Source organism: Bos taurus, chromosome 11 (assembly GCF_002263795.3).
Source record: "Bos taurus isolate L1 Dominette 01449 registration number 42190680 breed Hereford chromosome 11, ARS-UCD2.0, whole genome shotgun sequence".
NCBI classification, from domain to species: Eukaryota; Metazoa; Chordata; class Mammalia; order Artiodactyla; family Bovidae; genus Bos; species Bos taurus.
The window spans coordinates 67,403,091-67,424,007 of record NC_037338.1 but is presented as its reverse complement, the minus strand read 5'-3'; the positions used below and the strand labels follow the sequence as shown (position 1 = coordinate 67,424,007).

Genomic DNA, 20,917 nt, shown 5'->3' with positions numbered 1-20,917 from the left:
TGTATATTAAACAAACAAACGAGCCATGAAAAAACAGAGAAACAAGAACCTATGTTGTGACTCCAGGTAAGTTCCATTCATTAAATAAATAAAAGTTTAATATTAAAAAAAGAAGCCTTTTAAAATCACCAGGGAAGAACTTAAAACTCCTGTTCAGATAATCATCAACGGGCAGCCAAGGTAGAACACCACTGGTGGAAAGTACCTCTGATGAGCAAGTGATAGGGGTTGAGCCTGCAACGGTCTGAAGGGAGGCTGCAGTCAGTCATGACTGGGAAAGCTGAGGTCACTCAAGAGCACAGCAATGGGCCACAGTGCTTCCAGTACGAGACCTGCCTGAAGTCTGGCTCACTGCCAGAGCAGGACTCCCTTCCATTTTTAGTTTTCCACTGTAGGGTGAAGAATTGGCACAGAAGAATAGAAACACGTGTGAAAGGCAGGAGGGAGAAGTGGAACACAGCAGATACGAAGATATACAGCGGCGTGTGTCTCAAGAACAAGACCACCAGCCTCAGCGAGAGGCAGTGGGGCCACTGGGCAGCAGATCAGGGGGCCGGAAAGGCCGGAGTATTCAGTCCCAGAGGAAGTTGCTCTACTCACTGAGTGGATGATGCCTTGCAGGGCCTGAAAGCCGTCATTTACCGGAAACACGTGATCCTTACTGTCCGCAATCCGGGCCAGCTGAGAACACAGCAAACACAAACACACACAGAGACGTGTAAGGTTCGGACATGGAGAACCGGGAAAAGCCACTGGGTCCAGGGGGCTCCATCTCATGTAGAACCCGCAGGAACTGAAGGGCTTGCCTGGGCGCAGGGGCCTCACTGCAAGGCCCTCAGTCATAATGAGCTTACCAGCCGCCCTTCTGGAGCGGGTCCGGAGAGTCGGCTCCAGCTTTTACGTTTGTTTTAATGCTTGTCTCCTTGGGAGCAGGGGTAAGATTGCGCAGCGAGATGAACATTTGGCCTGGGTTGATGTATTTATGGATTTGGGGGCAGGCCATTGGCTCATTTCTCTCCCATTCAACCACATTTCTATTGGCAACGGTATTTGAATCAAACAGACTCAGGTTTCCTTTCAGAGCAACTTTAAAAATAAATTCAAGCTTAGGTGTTGGGTGAGGTCAATGAATGGGGACCCTTATCTTAGACCCAAGCTGCTCATTGAGGGAAGAACCCTTAAAGACTGGTTTGGCTGCTCCTGCTTGATGGAGCAGAGGACTGAAGAAAGGAGAAACTGATCTGTGAGCTTTTCTCCTCCCAAATTTCTGTCTAGTGCTGAGACTGCCACAGTTAGAGTCAATGCCAGGATTTTTACTGATTGCAAAAGGAACACACAATCATTGGGAAATTTCAAAAAACCCAGGAGTATTAAAAAGAAAAAAAGTTCATATAATTCATCTGTTAAAAAAGGTTCATATAATTCATCTATCTACCCATTTGTCCATTCATCCTTCATCTATTATTGTTAATTTGATAAATATAGTTATTCATACTTTTTCTATACAAATATCATATTTTATTTTAAAAAGTGGGCTCATACTATTCCCAAAACAGTTTTTGTTACCTTATTTTACTCATTTAGCAACATATCACGAGTATTGTCCATGTTGTCAAAACAAAAATAAATTATGAAGAACTAGGTTGCTAACACATTTTCACAATTTGATTATATATACCTGGACATACTTTTCTGCCCACTGGCCAATTATTTCCATTTATGGGAGGGGTATTGAAAATGCATTGTGTTTTTAATGAGATAAAAGGGATGTTTGCCATTTAAATAAGAAAATCAGATTTGTCAAAATAAATTTTAAAAAACCAATCTGTTTCCAAGTTAGTTTCGATCTGTTTTGACGTCTTGGCAATTTAACATCAACTAAAAGACTTTTCACTGAACTGAACTGAAAAGTCAACTAGAAAGGATGCTGCCTAGATGCTCTGTGTTGAAGACCCTCAAGTGTATTTGCAAATGGGTTCACATCCCTCACACATCCAATGATTCCCTTCCTGTTTAGCATTCCTGGAAAAATCATCTATCTAAAGGGTATTTATACTGCTGATGTACCCTCCTCACCAAATGCATATGTTTTCTATCATTCACAAGCTTAATATGCTCCCAAGCATGAAGAAATCTAATGTTCATACCTGCGTTTCATTGAAATCCTTCACGCCTACACAGTAAACAATTGCACCGAGATCTCGGGATCTGTTCGCCTGGGCCAATGAAAAATGACATTAAAGTGAGAAGCAATGGCAAATGCAGTCCTTTTGGATCAGCCAGACTAATTGCAATAATCAGGTATTTATTGAGCATCTACTGTGTGCCACGTACCATAAGGGAGAGGGCAGTCCCTGTCCCTGAAGAGTCAATACTCCAGTGAACATATTCTAATTCAATATGGTAGATGCAAAGGGCGTGATTAGTCTAATGGGAGGTGTTGAGAAAGACCCACAGAAGTAGAGTCTTGATGAGAAACTTTGCATGACGAAGGGAGGAAAAGGAAACTGTAGGCTAAGTCATATTAAATATTCCGGGGAAATAATTATCTTTTCTGTTCCTCTGATGGGTTTTTATTGACATAGGTTCTTCCTTTGTAATGGCATCATGCTCTGGCAGCAAGGTTGTAATCTTTGGAACCTGATATACCTGTGTTTGATGCTTGACTTAGCTCTGTGAAGTGTTTGGGGGATTAAATGAGATAACATATGCAGAGCTCCTCACATGAGGCCCAGAACAATACAGATGGGCATCAATGTCAGCACCTTTGTGAATAAGGGTTTTTTATTCCCAAAGACACAGGGTCAATGGTATGGGGATTGCAGTCCATATTTGAGTGGGTGAACCTATGACCTTCTCTACAATTAAGTATTGAGAGGGCAACACAATGAATAATATACAGATTTTGGCTTGGTTTTAATATTTGATTTATTAAAGACTCTTCCAGGTTTTCTAGGTTGTTTGTTTCAGAATAGAAAACAAAATTTGTAATTCCTTGGTATATGTCAATACAGTAGGAAATTAATAAATAATTGATAGGAAACATATAATAGGTGCCCAATATATGCATATTGATTTCAATGGTATCCTTTTATCCCCCTTTCTTAGTACTCCAACCCACTTATGATTAACCTTGAATTTTAGAAGGGACAGAAACATACATCTTTTTACCTTCAAGTTAGAAATTATTTCTTGCTGCTTTCAGGGTAAAATTAACTTTTAGATACAGTCTAGCCCCAGCCTTATCTGCAACAACTTCTATATGACATTTCTCCTCTAGCAGGGCTTTATATAGAATTATCAGAAATGGAAAGGTTCATTTTCTTTCTGTATCTTGAAATGTATCTTTCTGTTTCAGACACCCTCTTCCTATTGGCAGTGGCACTCCAAATATTTTTCTAAGTTTGCATGTGCCATACCTAAAATTCTTTTCTACCAATCCCTATTTTAAGCCTGTCACTTACCATTTATTTTATATTCACTTATTCCCTTATTAGGGTTTTTACTTTGATTGCTACTTTGCATCTAGATAAACCATTTTGCATTCCTATTATATAGTTAGTTTCAACTTTTTCTAAAGTTAGGAATTTCTATATAGGAATATATTTTCATATAGGAATATATTGTTTCCCAGATGCTCAGGGAGTGTCTGTCGTAATTTACTCATGTGTCTCCCCATTGAGAATTTTGTACAAGTTAAGGATGGGGGACAGTAATGTGTTTACCCACTTAATATCCTCATGCCCTTTGCCAACAAAGCCTTCAAAAAGTTGAACATTATTACATGGTAAAGTCCTTGAGGGCAGCAACTGTGTCTTACGAATCAATGTTTCTCTAGTCCAGCAAAGTGCCCATACAGGTCAAACTCTAAGTAAATAGTGAGTGAATGAATGAATGAATATATACTTCTGGCTTGTGGAGAAAGCTGAATTTAAATTAAATAGTAGTCAAGAGCTTCAGGTAAGGGTAATGCTCTGATTGATTTCTCCTCAAGAGGCTGGCATCGCCCTTCCTCCCCTCCTGTGTTTCTTCTTATCGTGTTTCTTTTGAGGTTGTCCTGAATGAGCCTTTGTCACTAATGAGGCTTCAATACATTTCTATGGTGAACTGGTTTCTTTGGGTTACTTATACATATAGCTCGCATGTGAAATTTGAAAGGAAAGAATTTCCTAAATATAAACATCACTTTCAAGTCCTAGACAAACCTCTTTTTCTGAATCTCTTTATACAAACTGAAAGCTTCATTTAGAAAGAATTCCTTTAATTGCTTTGGGGAGTACTTTTCAAGAGCATAAAGAAAAGGAAAAAAGGAATATTGAAGGAGAGCTTGCAATTTACTTTGTCACCAGTTAATGTTCAGCTTTGATTCTTAGTAAGAATTTCAGTGATTAATACATTTTGACAAAATTGGCCCTTACATATTTCAAGTAATTCTTTCCCCTCCTGTTTTTAGTAGAAATGAAAGAAAAATAGTACCAATGGATTTGTTAAAAAATGATATAGTATTTCAAAACTGCTTTCAATTAAGAAAGGCATGACAGATATATTTTATCCCCCAAAGTAATATGCAAATATTTTGTAAAAGGGAAAAATACCCACCATGTGTGAGACATGTGGATTCACTTTAAAAATAAACTTATTACTTTTCACATATGGGACTCTATTTTATCTGGGGATTTTACAAAGAAAATCTATCATTTTTGCCCAAGTAGAGAGACTGCAGCCCATTTCAGAAGGAAGAAGCCCTGTTTGTATGTCAGACACAGGCCAGGCTGTCTCTTACCTCCCTCTCTGAATAGAAGAAGAGGTCCTCATGGAGTTCTCCATCAGTCAGAGCAATGATGACGCTGGCTGTCCTGTATCCTGGTCAAACAACACAGACCCACTCAGTTCATCCTGCCACACCAAGAAAACCCCCTCAGCCCTGGGAGTCTATCTCTTCAAAGCTGTACCATCTGAGTTCAGTATTGTGAGAATCAACACCTTTTCTTTTGAGACTGGAAGTTGCTCCAGCATGAAGAAGAATATGGAACAAACTCTAAGGGGGAACATGTTTTGTTTCTGGGTTGCCAAGTCTTGTCTTTAAAAAAGACCAAACCTTGTAAATTGGTCACTGGACTGATAGCTGGGGGCTGGGGGTAGCTACAGGGAATCACGCATGACTATTTCCCAGGAGCAGTCCACCTGACTCTTGCCAAGGCCTGAGGGCAAACTTGACCACCTGGGCCATCCAGGTGTCCTTCTCACATGCTGTCCTTGACTGCATGCTACATACCTTGAGGAGTTTGGCAAAGATGAACAGTCATCATGATTTACAAGTTGACTGGAGAAGGAAATGGCAACCCACTCCAGTGTTCTTGCCTGGAGAATCCCAGGGATGGGGGAGCCTGGTGGGCTGCCGTCTATGGGGTCGCACAGAGTTGGACATGACTGACGCGACTTAGCAGCAGAAGTATTACAGCAGTTGTCAAAACTTACTAGAATTCTGTCAGTGATTTAGAAACTTCTAGTAACATTGTTTGTCAGTTGTTCAGTTGTATCCAACTCTTTGCAACCCTATAGACTGTAGCCCACCAGGCTCCTCTGTCCATGGAATTCTCCAGGCAAGAATACTAGAGTGGGTGGCCATTCCCTTCTCCAGGGGATCTTCCCAGCCCAGGGATCCAACCCGGGTGTCTCACACTGGAGGGACATCTGAGCACATCTGAGCTCACATCTGAGCCACCATTGCTGATGATGTCTTTGTATTAACAACTGTTGCTATAGATACTGGGTCTGGCTTATTTGTTGCAGTTTAGAGTAAAATAGGAAATGGACACCTCTACAGGTCTGGGAGAAAAGTCCCTACTGTAGTGCTGACTCTTTTTGGAGATTTGCCTCAGATAGAGAAATGTTACCCATGAAAGATAAGGTAGTAATAGTATATTAACTAAAATAATAATAAATATTATTTCCATGTGCTAAACACACTAGCAAGTGCATTTCATGCCCTTTCCCCATTTAAATGAAGGAACGATGAAGCCAAACTGGTATCTTAATCTAAAATCATATCCAGTCACAATGATGAAGAGGCTTGGAGCTCAGAGAAGGACAAGAGAATTAAATTTGACATAAAAATCCAAGACTTTACTAACTCATCCAAGTGTTTATTAACTTGATGAATTCAGCATGCAAAACTGGTCATGAGCATTACAAACTGTAGCCCATAATGAGATCTTAATTACTTTTATATAACTTTTTGGGGAATCATCAGAGCAGTAGAATTTGACCTGGTACATGCCATCTTTCTATGTGTCCCTTCTCTGTGATGAAGTGTGTGTTCAAGGATCTGAAGCAATATCATATGTGTCTTTTGAAACAGGAAATTACTGAGGTAATTTTTTCAGAAGGAAACAGAAAAAAAAGTTAATCATAATGGTAATTCAGAATATAGTCTTACCTTGACTGTTTTCATAATAAATCTGCTCACTGGCCTGAAAAACACATGAAAAAGTCATTAGACATATCTACTCTTTGCTACAACAAATGCCATTATGGGCAGTGGTCTCTGATGTTAGATCCACAGTCTTGGGTCAGTCTTGATTCTTACGTAATTCACCCAGGTTTCACTCAAATACCAATGGATGACATTCATCTAAGGTTACCTTGGATCAATATCTTACTTCTCATAGACTGGGACTTGTTTTTCTTAAGACTGAAATGATGAAATTCTGTCTCAACCTCTGAAGAAATATATAGAAAGGCTACCCTGGGAATAGAGAGGACTTGTGTGTGGCATGATTCATGAGCATCAGCCAAGCATTAGCTGAGATTCTTCATCCAGTGTCAGGGAAGGAGGAAGGAATTTCATTTATTCAGCTCTTTTGGATGGAATTATTGGGTACACACTTCTGGGAAATTTTTTTACTCTTGCCATTGAGTGTGGCTTAGTTCCGTTAAAACATGTGTCTCATCTCATCAGTCATCCCTGTTTCTACATCACAATCTACATTTGGAGTTTAAAACTCTTTTTAAAGTTACCCTTTCAAATCCTTCATGCATGTAAGTGTCTCCTCCTGGCAGAACCTTCTGGAGTTCTTCTAGCCCTTGACGGATCTGTTCCCTGAAATCCAAAGACACCCTGTTAGTCTTGTTTTTATTTTGCTGTTGATAGTCACATGCATTAGTCTTTATCTCCATGGATAGTCTGTATTACCCCATTAGTCCCCTAAAAGCCTATCGGCAGGAAAGTCTTTGCAGTAAATCATCAATTTAGGGCAAGCCATAGTGTAGAGTAAATGAGATTCCAGGGACTGAGGGAAAGGACACTTCTTCAGGAATCTGTGGGTGAAAATTTTCCATTCCCTGGAACAGGACAAAGTTTTCACTCTACATTGGAAACAAGTCTTGAGATGCAACTGGTCTTGAAGGAAACATACCACCCTAGGCAACTTTATATCGAGATGCAAAGGGCTCATGTAGTCCAGAGAGAGGCGGGTGCTAACAACCCAGGGCAAGGTCACCACAAGGACCACAGGCAGGAGGGACAGGCGTCTGGAGCAAAATGCCACCAGCACCATTGCGCCAGAGAAAACCAAGTAGTCAGCTTTGAAAATAAAGACCCTGGCAAACTGGGCTTTCCAGGACACCAACAGTGTTTTCTGTGGGTTGGAGTCTGTGTTTTCTTACTTTGATTGCTCAAGGTGGTAGTGGTGCAGGAAGAGGAAGTGGTTATGGTCTTGGGAAAGGGTCTGACAGCAGCGGAAAACATGAAGCTTAGGGGACCAATTAGAATCCTTGTGGACCATTCCCTTAGGGATGTTAGATGTCCACATACACATTCCCATCAATTACATAGCTAAATGGCAACCCACTCCAGTGTTCTTGCCTGGAGAATCCCTGGGACGGGGGAGCCTGGTGGGCTGCCGTCTATGGGGTCGCACAGAGTCGGACACGACTGAAGTGACTTAGCATGGCATACTATGCTGAAAAGGGCAAGAAAGTGTAGTTTTTGACAAAAGAAAAAAAAAATGAACTTCATTCATGAATAGGAAGCCCATAAAGGGTTTGAAATTATTCTTCCTCCCACTGGAGTTTCTTTAGGGGCAGACGGTGGAGATGCACAATTTAAATTGGGTGGGGAAAGTTCTTTTCAGCAGGGAAGGAAACTAATGTTCACTGAGCATCCACTAGATATAGGCCCTACACAGATTTCAGATTTCATCCTCATAATAACCACTCCAGGTGGGTATCATTGCCCTTAGGTAAGAAAACGAGTTCAGAGAGGTTAGTTAAGTAAGAGAACAGAGGCTTGACATCAAATCTGCCTGATTAGAAGAAAAAAAAATTTTTGCCTGGATTTCTACTTTGCCAAGCAGCATAGAACAGTGAGAAGTTTTCAGTAAAACTTGAATTAATGAAGAGCAATGGCAAATTTTAAAACCATCTGTGTACTAATACTGTGTCAAACTGTTTGAAAAATGCATACAATTAATTCACTTATGACTTATGATAACTCTCTGAGGTAGATACTAGAGTTATCTTCATTTCGCAGATAAAGAAACTGAGTCACTATATTGCTGAAAGTATTAAATAGTCACTTGACTTCCCCAGTTCAAATTAGCTCCCTCAATCAGACTTCACATGGCACCCGACAATTCTGGATTTACAGCACTTACGACATTTTATAACTAATAACATTTGACATTTTATAACTAATTTATAAACTAATAACGAATTCTATAACTAATAACATCTGTTTGTTTCAGCTCTAGACTTTAAGGAAGTTGTCCAAAGCTCCTTCACTACCAAGTGGCAGAGGTGGGATTTCAACCTAGAGGCCCTGCTCTCGGTCACTATGATAAACTATTCCTCTCTTGAATAAATGAATGAACAAATGAATGGATAAAATTTATTACTTGTATATACTGGTAATTGCTTAAAGAGGAAGCCCAACGCAGAATTAATATTTTTGTTAAACTGATGTAATGGGGTGCTCATAGGTGAGACTGGATCGTCAGGTTGGAAGTTTTAAAAGACAAATTGAATAGGGTTTAAACTGAGGTTGCTGATGCTTCTAAGGTGGAATATTTAAGGTCAAGTAACTTAGACTTTGGAAGACGTACAGATTATTGTCTGCTTCTCTTATCAGTGCCCAGATATCAGCTCACGTGCCAAGCTGCCCAAATCATCTAACTGGAAGCCTTCTTTGACCCCCTCTACCTTGACTCCCCTCTCTCCTAATCCCCTATGTAATCTAACATTAGATTCCATTGGTTGTATTCTAAAGATATCTTGAGACTGACACTTCTATTTCTTTTGCCAACCTCATGGCCTGGGCCACCATCATTTCTTACTTAGACTATTGGGAAAGTCATTAGCTATCAGACTGCCTTTTCAACCCTCTTCTGTTCAATCTCCACATGTTCTTAAACTATGTGTCAAAACATGCCATTCACTCAAATCCTTACCACAACCTTCAAGGGCCTACATGGGATGGTTCTCTGCCTCCCTGACAGTCTCAACTTGCACCAGTCTGCCCCTACTCCCTTCATTTGAGTGCCACTGGTCATCCCTAGCTCCTTTCTCCAACAGATCCTTCACATCTGCAGTCACTGATGCCTAGGGATGGGAGATATTCTTTGCCCAGCTCTCCACTGGGCTAATTCTCTCCCAGCCTTCAATCCCAAGCTAAATATCAATTGCTCAAAGTAGCTTCATTGGACAATTAGCTCCCTCAATCAGACTTTACAGGGTATCCCACAATTTTTGCTTTATAGCACTTAGGACATTTTATAACTAGTAACATTTGATTATGTCATCATCTGTTCAGTTTAGTTCATTTGTTTCAGTTTTAGACTTTAAACTCCATGAGCATTGGGCCATGTCTGTTTGGGTCTCCACTAATCTTCTGTGTTTATGACATACCTGGAACATTACAGACATTCAAAAAATATTTGCTAAAGAGGTAGGGGAGGGAATAGGCTTCATTGCTACATGTGGACAGTGGCCAGGCAGAAGCTCACCTGGTAGTAATTGACTGTAGGGCAGGCCTGGGTCCATATAACTATAAACCTTCTCTACGCTGTACCTCTTTACAGAACCCCCACATTTTAATAAATTCCATTAAAAGCCATAGTTTAATTTCAACTCTGCTGTTCGGTGATGAGAAAGAGCATGTATCTGTGCATTAGAAGGAGGGTTAAAGATGAGAGCAGAGTCCCCCATGAGGCCACCATGGTAGGGGGAGGGTGGCATTAGCATTCACCTGGCAGAGGGCAGCTTTGCCCTGCAGGTCAGCCTTTTCATGAGGGTAACAGCAAAGGTCCATCTAGTCAAAGCTATGGTGTTTCCAGTAGTCATGTATGGATGTGAAAGTTGGACCATAAAGAAGACTGAGAGCCGAAGAACTGATGCTTTTGAACTGTGGTGTTGAAGAAGACTCTTGAGAGTCCCTTGGACTGCAAGGAGATTAAACCAGTCAATCCTAAAGGAAATCAATCCTGAATATTCATTGGAAGGACTGATGCTAAAGCTGAAGGTCCAATACTTTGACCACCTGATGTGAAGAGCTGACTCATTTGAAAAGACCCTGATGCTGGGAAAGATTGAGGGCAGGAGGAGAAGGGGACGACAGAGGATGAGACGGTTGGAAGGCATCACCGACTAGACGGACATGAGTTTGAGTAAGCTCCGGGAGTTGGTGAAGGACAGGGAAGCCTGGTGTGCTGCAGTGCATGGGGTTGCAAAGAGTCGGACACAACTGAGCAACTGAACAACAGCAATAAGAGCCAACAAGGTGGCAGGATGGTGGAAGCTGGGATAGGAGAGTGTGGCTGAGACAGAAAACTGGGGTTTGTTCCTAAGTCACAGAGGTCATACGCTGAAACTCTCCGGTATAGCTGAGGTGCATTATGGAGTCGGAGGATAATTTCTAATTAGGTGGACGCAGATAGGGCATTGAAAGGAAATGTGAACCAAAAAAGTAAATGTGGTCTTGTCTTGGGTCATTGACTAGTGAGGTTTAGGACGTTTTGGTAACACTAAAATTGGTGTATTGTGTTAAAATTGGAACTTTAAAAAGAGGAAAGAAAAACGGGATACTGGGGGTGTGGAAAAGATTCCCTGGCTGCTTTGTATTTTTCTCTGCCAAAAAATGTCTGGGAACGGGGTGTTTTCTCTAAGCCTATTTCCTTTCCTTACAAGTGTTTTCTTGAGCTTTCTATTTTTTTGGTACCAGAACAAGCACAGGCTGTTTTGGGAGCTGTCCTTATCCTTGATGTGTCTGGCAAGATATGATGAGCTCACTGGTCCCAAGCAGTGGTCAAACTTCCTTTATACCACCCTTAGTTGATGAAAGATCAGATGACTTATGGCCCCATCTCCCTACTCCATGCCCCTTCTCTAAGCTCCCACAACATCCAAGCAAACAAAACAGATGGTTTCATGGAAATTGTGGGTCTGTTTTAATTCTGGGACAACAGAACTATTAATAAAGACCTATTTTTTTATGCTCTCTTAGAAATGAAAGAAAGCTGGGAGAAAGGTCTTTTAAAGGGGTTGATAAGAACCTCTCTTTTTTCTGAGAACTTGGGTATTACCAAATGAAATGTTATCTTCCTGGGAAATGAGAGAGTCTGGGAATCCTACGAAAACAGGCTGCTATTAAAGAGTCTCCTCTTTTCCTTGGTGGTTTCACATGTCTGCCAGTGTTCCTACTTAGAAGTTAAGGGTTTTCAGGCCACATGTCTTGTGTTCCTTTTGCAACTCCTGCAATACTTAATGATGGACATAGTTGAGTGATTTGTTGCTGAATGAATGACTCCACTTTGGACAGTCCATCCATCCATTCATTCATTTTCACAACTACTTACTGAGCACTCACTTTGCACCTGTACTATGCTGGTTTGTAGGGGGAGGGGGTGGGGAGAATCAGTTACAGTGTCTGTTGGGCTTTCTCTTACCCTGGAATTTTTCTACATTTCTTGAAGATTACTTTCTGGGATTCCAGTTGTACTGTGACATTTTAATATTTGCTGATGGAACCATTAAAGGAGGAATGTACATAAGTACATCAAGAAGCACTTCAACAACTTTTTACCCCAAGTATCCCAGTGATTCTTCTACTGCAAAATCCACCTTGGGGTTGGGCAATGTCTACCACATTTCCAGTCTATAAAAAATAAACTCCACTACCACCTCTCTGACACCCAGCGTCAGCTCTGAATTGGCCAATTTTTGCCTCCTAGTGAAGGAGCTTCCGTGGAACTGACTTTCCTCAAATGTCCTGCAGTTTTTGGCTTTGGAACCTCAAGGATACAGTAAACATGCATCACAATTAACCACTAATGCTACACTCACAACCTTTCCAGATGTCTCAGGCCTCCAGTGTCGGCTACCCAAAACATGGAGTGAACCGAACAGAATAGCAAAGAAAGACGTTTTGCTGCTACTTGGGAAGTCCCGTAACCAACTCTAATCACTTGTTTATAATGTATAAAGATCACGTCCTCTTTATGATTTTTATCTCAGAGTAGGCCTGATTAATGGCATTTATCTCAGAGTAGGCATGATTAATGACATCAGGATGCATGTTGAACCAAAGATCCATTGTTAAATTTTTTAAAGTTAGGTATAATTTATAGATAGTAACATGCATAGGTATTCATTAATATCCATTATAATTGTTGAATTTATTTCTATTACTTTTCTCTTAATATTCCTTCATTCTCTTTTAATATCTGTAGGATCTCTAGTGATATCCTCCCTTACATTTCATTTCAGCAGTTGCTATATGGATTATGATGTTTATCCTTATTTTATAATAAGTTAATATCACGCTACTTCTCATATAATGGAAAAACCTTTTAGTATTATACTTCCATGTAATTCTCTGTCATACTTTGAGTTATTGTTGTCATATATTTACCTCTGTATGTAATACACTCCAAAATATAGTGTTAATTGTTTCTGACTTAAATAATCATCCTTTTATGAAATTAAGAAAATAGTTGGCCTTCCCTGGTGGCTCAGTGGTGAAGAATCCACCTGCTCATGCAGGAGACAGTAGTTCAATCCCTGGTCCGGGATGATCCCACATACTGGGGAGCAATTAAGCCTGTATACACGACAACTAGAGAAGTAGCCCCTGCTCACCACAACCAGAGAAAAACTAGCACAGCAACAAAGACCCAGCACAGTCAAAAACAAAAAATAAAATTATAAATGAAAAAGAAAATAGTTATCATTTCTGGTTGTTGTTTTTAATGTGTTGTTATGGATAGTTTGCCGGGAGAAATTTCAATAACCTCAGATATGTAGATGACACCACCCTTATGGCAGAAAGTGAAGAGGAACTAAAAAGCCTCTTGATGAAAGTGAAAGTGGAGAGTGCAAAAGTTGGGTTAAGGCTCAACATTCAGAAAACGAAGATCATGGCATCTGGTCCCACAACTTCATGGAAAATAGATGGGGAAACAGTGGAAACAGTGTCAGACTTTATTTTTCTGGGCTCCAAAATCACTGCAGATGGTGACTGCAGCCATGAAATTAAAAGACGCTTACTCCTTGGAAGGAAAGTTATGACCAACCTAGATAGCATATTCAAAAGCAGAGACATTACTTTGCCAACAAAGATTCGTCTAGTCAAGGCTATGGTTTTTCCTGTGGTCATGTATGGATGTGAGAGTTGGACTGTGAAGAAGGCTGAGTGCCGAAGAATTGATGCTTTTGAACTGTGGTGTTGGAGAAGACTCTTGAGAGTCCCTTGGACTGCAAGGAGATCCAACCAGTCCATTCTGAAGGAGATCAGCCCTGGGATTTCTTTGGAGGGAATGATGCTAAAGCTGAAACTCCAGTTCTTTGGCCACCTCATGTGAAGAGTTGGCTCATTGGAAAAGACTCTCATGCTAGGAGGGATTGGGGGCAGGAGGAGAAGGGGACGACAGAGGATGAGATGGCTGGATGGCATCACTGACTCAATGGACGTGAGTCTGAGTGGACTCCGGGAGTTGGTGATGGACAGGGAGGCCTGGCGTGCTGGGATTCATGGGGTCACAAAGAGTCGGATACGACTGAGCGACTGATCTGATCTGATGGGTAGTTTACACCTGGTATCATTTTTTCTCTGAAAAATTTCTTTTAACATTTATTTATTTATTTTGTAACACAGATATGCTGGTAATGATTCTCTCAGCTTATTTTTTCTTTCTAGAAACGTTTTGACTTTGCCTTTAATTTTAAGGATATTTTCAATGGATACAGAATTCTGGTTGGACTTTTTTTCATTTTATCTCTTTAAAGATATTGATCCTTTGTCTTTTGGATTGCACAAGCTTTTTTCCAGGGAAAGTACAAGATTTTCATTGATATTTCTCTGTAATATGTCTTTTCCCTCCCCCTTTGACAGCTTTTAAGATTCTCTCTTTATTCTGGTTTTCAAGAATTCAGCTGTCATGTGCTTGGTTTTCAAGAATTCAGCTGTGATGTGCTTAGGTGATTTTTTAAAAAATTTGTCCTGTTTGGGGTTCTTTCAGCTTCTTGAATCTGTGTGTGAAATATCATGTTTAGTATTCTAAAGCTTCTTGAATCTGTGTGTGAAATATCATGTTTAGTATTCTAATTATACATATATTAGATCACTTGATATCACCCCACAAATAATAAGATCTGGTTCATCACCCTCCATGTTTTCCCTTCTCTCTTTCAATTTAGATAATTTCTACTAATGTGTTTTTAATTCATTAATCCATTTTCTGCAGATATTGTATTTTTTAGTCTGCAGTTTTCACTTGGTGTTTTGAGATTCTTTCTTATTTTTCAGATACTCCATGTCTTTCTCCATTATATGCACCCTTTCCTGTAAATTCTTTATATGTTTATAGTGGTTGTTTTAAATTCTTGTCTATTAATTCCAATAACTGAGTCATTTGTAGTTTGCTACCATTCCTGTTTTTTTCTTGATCATCGGTTACACTTTCCTACTTCCCATGTCTCACAATTCTTAAATTTGTATTTCACACATGGTATATTTTTTAAAAGCAGTGGAAACTTAGGTATAATATTGATTTGTTTTTTTTGACTAACTGGAGACTGTAAGCCTTTTGTCTTTGTGAGCTGGAGTCGGGGTGGTGCTGAATGTTTAGATTCTCTCTTGAGTTAGGTTGATCTTTGTTTGGGATACAGCTTTAATTAGACTGTATTCCCTGTTATTAACCCAGTTCCCAGCCCTGTCTTTGTGATCTTTTCTGTATTTGAGATGGGAGTTAGGTGCAGTTTCAGATAATTTTGCTTGACTTAGGACTCCAGAATCCAAGCAAGCACCACAAATATCCATGGGATGAAGTGATTTCTCTCTCATTTTCAACAACTCTTTTACTGCTACTTTCTTGGGAAACTGCAGAGGTTTGGATGAGAGGGAAGAATTATTAGGCTGAGAAATTTTTATTTATTGGGGCTCTTTAAGATAATCCATCTCTTTGGTGAACATTGTTGTCTAAGGTTCAGCTGACTTTCCCTCATACCTGAGAGGTCTGTCCATGGCTCACCTACATTTCTAATTTCCCAAACCCAGATCAGGTGGCCACCTTCAAGTACAGAAGCTTCTGCAGATGTCTGCTCAGTTCTACTGGGCTTGTTTCTGTCTCATCTCATCAGTGCTTCCTGTGTGTCTGCTAGCCCCAGTGGAACATATGAATTTTATTTTGTCTGGGCTTTTCTGGTTGACCATGGAAATGAAGGTTTTTCACATCCCTCTACATCCTAACTAGAAGCAGACATACTATAAAGGCTTTTTCTAAATATTTGCGACTACACATTTGTTTCAAGACAGGAAGAAAAATACTGGAGATGATTACCAGCATATAAATATACTCTAGTACCTTTCATCGTAACAAAATAAATCCTCTGTGACCCCACATGTCCCTCTAGCTATTGACCAATTCATTTGCATGTCTCTTCAAAACAAAACTTCTTGAAAGAGTACTTGCTTCCCAGTTTTTCTTGGTAAAGATTTCAAATGTAAAGTGATCTTTATCTATCTCTTCATAGTGATTGAACAAGACTAAGACTGGTTGGAAGCTCTGTGTGCACGGTGCGTGCGTGTGTGCTGAGTTGCTTCAGTTGTGTCCGACTCTGTGTGACCCTATGGACTGTAGCCTACGAGGCTCCTCTGTTCATGGGATTCTCCAGACAAAAATACTGGAGTGGGTTTCCATACCCTCCTCCAGGGGATCTTCCTGACCCAGGGATTGAACCCATGTCTCTTACATCTTCTTCACTGGCAGGCAGGTTCTTTACCATTAGTGCCACTTGGGAAACCCTGCGTGCATGGTGGGGCATACCAGGTGGTGGGTGATCAGCTTTTATCAACAGGATTCTTTGTTGGATGGATCATCCACCGATGCATCAGTGTATGAACATTTTTTCCCCTCTGAAATGATTATTTCTACAGAGAAGTCGTTTTCAAACTCTTTCCTTAGGTGTTAATTCTGAAATTGACAAGGGAGAGGGTTGGAAGTAGCAACATTTATTGTGCATACGTCTCCATAATCTCCCTTGTGTGGTGTCTGTCCATGAAACTTTTCTTGTTTAATTTTGCCAGAGAATACACTTCTCTTTTCTAGTGGAGTTGGAAAAGAGGGAATTTTTCAAATTGTAGTGGAAGCAAGTGGTTCTGAAGGTTGAAAAGATCCTTAGGTAAACTTTTAAACATGTCCTAGTCTTCACCCTGTAACACTTTCTTGCCTTCTGCAGTAGCAGAAGACAGTTCCAGGTTTTGAGCTTTCCAAGGTTCTGCAAGGCTACAAGGCTATTTCCTCCTCAGTATCTCTTATTATGTATGACTTCTCTCCACACTGCTTACATCGTTTGCCACTCTCTGTTTTTTTTTTCTGTCCTGTGTTTTTGTGGTTTTAATTTCCTCAAAGATGGGCTTTCTGGTTTTGTCTCACCTTCTCCTGATTGTGGGTGCTTTTTGCAAGAAAAGGGGCTAAAATGTCTTTCCCTCTCAATTTAAAATTGAAACCCCTCACCTTTTGGCTCATTTTGCAGTGACTTTTGACTCAACAATTCCACTGAAACTGCCTATTTCAAGGCCCTCAATGATCACCACATTCCCAATTTAATGGTTACTTCTCTGCCTTCCTCTTACTCACTCTTTAACAGCAGCACAGTTAACTCCCCTCTCTCAATTAAAAATGCTTTCTTCTCTTGACTTCCATTGTAGCATCCTCTCTCCATTTCCCACATCAGTTGTCCTTTCTCATATTTCTGAGTAAGCTTTACCTTCTCTTCTAGAACTTTAAAGACTGGAGTGCCCCAGAACCCAGATCCCCTATTCTTACACCTACACTGAACCCCTGGAGAAGGGAACGGCGACCTACTCCAGTATTCTGGCCTGGAGAATTCCATGGACAGAGGAGTTACAGTCCATGAGGTTGCAGAGTCAGACACAATTGAACGACTTTCACTTTTTTCACACTGTCTTACAAGGCAGTCTCATTCTTCACATGGGTTCAGTACCATTCACAAGAGCATGGACTTTGCAGGAAATCAGACTGAATTGAATTCTAGTTCTGCCACTTCTAACACATGTCAACCTTTGGTTTCTCAAATGCAAAGTGAAAGTGTGGAACTATAAGATCTACCAGCTTCCTTCCAGCTCAGAGTCCTGCATCTGATTTTATGTTAGGACCAATGGTTGAAATAGAAGCAGAACCTGGGAATCTGATGGTAACTGGAGAGGCTACATTCGACAGGCAGGAGTAGTCTACAGTACGACACAGGGTCAAGTGCAGACCAGTAACTGGAGCCCATCAAGGAATTTCCAAATTCCTGAGCTGTCCTAAGCTAGCATAAAGGACAGGAACAATGGTTTAATCACAGGGCAACATGATGAATTTGTCCAAACAAACTCCTCTGTATACAACTCTATTTTGGTTTATTACTCATTTGCAGAGTGGTTTTCACCATGCAGTTTCCTATGGCATTGAAAGTGAAAGTGAAGTCGCTCAGTCGTGTCCGACTCTTTGTGACCCTGTGGACTGTAGCTCTCCAGGCTCCTCTGTCCGTGGGATTTTCCAGGCAAGAATACTGGAGTGGGTTGCCATTTCCTTCTCCAGGGGATCTTCCCAACCCAGGGATCGAACCCAGGTCTCCCGCATTGCAGGCAGATGCTTTAACCTCTGAGCCACCAACCTGTAAGACCTTCCCCATCACTAACCCTTTCCCCTAGTTGAGTCATATTTTGCAAGAGACGGGAGTGGTGCAAAGTAGGCTCTATAGTCAGGGTTGCCCAAATACAGATTTTTATCCTGTGAGAACCTTTAGTTTCACAATCCTCTTTGTTCAATAGAGACAGGGTCTCTCCTGGTGCTGGTGGCATCTAAGATGGTCAGTTTGATGTACCTGAGCTTAGTACTACTGACCACAAGGAGTGTTTGCAGGGGCAGAGGATAGAGTAACACTCTACCAGATCCTGAGCAACAGAGAATGAGGAGCCCAGAGTCACTTTCTTGGATGGAAGCTGAAAGTAGACAGTTCTACGGTAGATAATAGACAAGAGTCTGCTGTTCTGGTCACGCTGAAAAAAGCTACAGTTCTCTCCAAAAGACAGGACTTCCTTGTCACACTTTGGAGCAATGTTGGGGTGGAGGTGGGAGTAGGTAGGAGTATACTAGGTTCACACCAGATAATCCAATCCACAAGTCATATGTGGGCACATCTCTTTGATAAGAATAGGAGAATCACACAAGACATTGGTAGAATGTTGGGAAATGAAAATTCTTATAATCACTAATGGCAGTGTAAATTGGTGCAGCCATTTTGGAGTACAATTAAATCATGTCTACTAAAGTTACATATTCACATACCAAAGACCTAGCAATTCAATCCCTAGGTATATATCTCTATATCAGAGAAATCTTGCTTCCCACCTTCTGGGAGACAGGTACAAGAATGTTCAATGCAACTTTGTTTATAATGGTGAAAAGTTAGAAACAAACTAATTGTATATTAATGAGAGAATAGATTAGTACATGGTGGTACATTATTACAATATAATGCAATGCAACAGAAAGTATACATTAGTTAAAATGAACCAAGTGTAGCTACACATATCTACATAGAAAAAGTTTCAAAAACATGATGTTAAGTGTAAAAAGCAAGCTCAAGAAGAACACAGTATGATAGTTTATTATAAAACTGAATATGAAAAAATACATTATTCATGGGTATGCAAAAATATACAACAGTCATTAAGATGATAAATCCTACTTTCAGGATAGTAATATCTCTGATAAGAGAAAGAGGGGTGTCAAAACATGTAGCATTTTCTTTCATAAGCTTGGTGGTGGATAATGAGGGTTTACAATCCTTTCTTTGTATACTTTGGTTATACTTAAAATATTTAATGGTTTTTAAAAATTGTTGAGGGTGAATATCAAAGGCTGAACCACAGTTCACAAGGAAGCATTCTGAGCCTGTCAAAGGCAGTGCTAAACCTGAGGTTCACGTTCCCACCCGAGAGGCCAAGGGACTAGGAGGTGATGGACAAGCCTGATGTTGACCAATAGTAGATTTTTTTTGGTTAGCCCACAGAAAATGTGTTGGTCTTAGCTCTCTGATTTGAATATGAGAACTCTACCATGTTTGATGCTGCTATTTCTGACGTTTGCCTTGCTGGCTTCATCCAGATAAGAATGTTTGTGGCTGCTGGTCTGTAAGATGTTATCCTTTATCTATGCCACATGCCAGATAGTAGGTGAGCAGGGAAAGTTGTATTTCCTGAGGATCCATGCTGTGCTGGGGTCTCTGCTAGGCTCTTTCTATGCATTAGTTCACAAAGCATCACAACACCACCCAATGGTGTTTATCTTCATCATGCATTTGAAAAGAAAACAGATTTTCTATGTGCTGGTAGAGCCCAGATTGGAGCTGAGGCTGTTCCTGGTACAAAGTGTGTGTTGTCTCTACTACGTATGTGGCATCCAAACTTGGTACAGGACAGTGAACTGTACACAAAGACACAGAAGATGTGTGCGTGTGTTTGTGTGTATAATGTTTTTTCCTAGGGCATAGATTATACTCCAAAATTTGAGAAAGGACTCAACATGATTTTTATGTGAAGTTAAACATCAGTGTGTTACAGAATAGAATACAAGTGTACATTCATTTTAAAGATGAAAGGATGTTGAGGAAATTTCTTATTTTGATGAGCCACTTCAAACTCAACCTAGGGACCCCAGGGCTATGCCTTTCCTTTCTCCTTCCTAACAGCGGCCCTCCAGAGGGAGACTGTGAGAAGCACACAGTCTGCTCTCACACATCCATCTGTTCCTAGACCTACTGAATTGCTTTAAGGTGGGTTCTTTTTTACCATCATTGAGAGTCAATATGAGACGCCCTTAGACAAACTTCCTCTAGAGACATTGCCTGTGTGCTCCCGTCTGGAGGAAGTCTTGCTAGAACCATTAGACAAAGGAAACAATCATTTTTACCTGATGCCATGCCAAAGCAGTCTTTTCTACCCATATCCCTCTGTGTAGGGAGAGACCAGCCAACGGTTAAAAACTTCAGAGAGGGATGTGAGGCATGGAGACCCGGGGACTTGCTCTGAATTATTCTTGGCTATGCTGTGATGATTTAAGTGGGATGTGTCCATGAGGATTTAGGGTGATTCCTTAATTCTTTGTTAAAACCCCCAACAATAACCACAAATGTAACAGCACCATCTACTAGGCGGCTGGCATTGCTAATCCTTTCAACAGTTCTATGAGGTAGGGATGATCGTAACAGTATTCATTTCACAATCAGAGAAACAGAGGCACAGAGAGGTAAGGACCTTCCCATAGACTGAGACACCATGATATTATCTCTCAGTCAAAAGGAGAAGAGAGTAAATAAGTGCTCTGCTCCATTTCTCTTAATTTTGACATCAAAT

At 40.5% G+C, this 20,917-nt stretch overlaps 1 protein-coding gene across 2 annotated transcripts in view; it reads right to left on the bottom strand.

The window, feature by feature from the left end:
* The window catches only part of ANTXR1 (ANTXR cell adhesion molecule 1), a 258,211-nt gene that overhangs the window by 194,038 nt on the left and 43,256 nt on the right, over positions 1–20,917 (bottom strand). For both annotated transcript variants that reach the window (NM_001206228.1, XM_059891504.1), the window contains 5 exons: positions 7,021–7,102; positions 6,440–6,473; positions 4,784–4,863; positions 2,148–2,216; positions 601–681 (listed from right to left, as the gene is read on the bottom strand). In NM_001206228.1, coding sequence (NP_001193157.1) covers positions 601–681; positions 2,148–2,216; positions 4,784–4,863; positions 6,440–6,473; positions 7,021–7,102 — 346 coding nt within the window. The remainder of the gene's footprint in view (positions 1–600; positions 682–2,147; positions 2,217–4,783; positions 4,864–6,439; positions 6,474–7,020; positions 7,103–20,917) is intronic.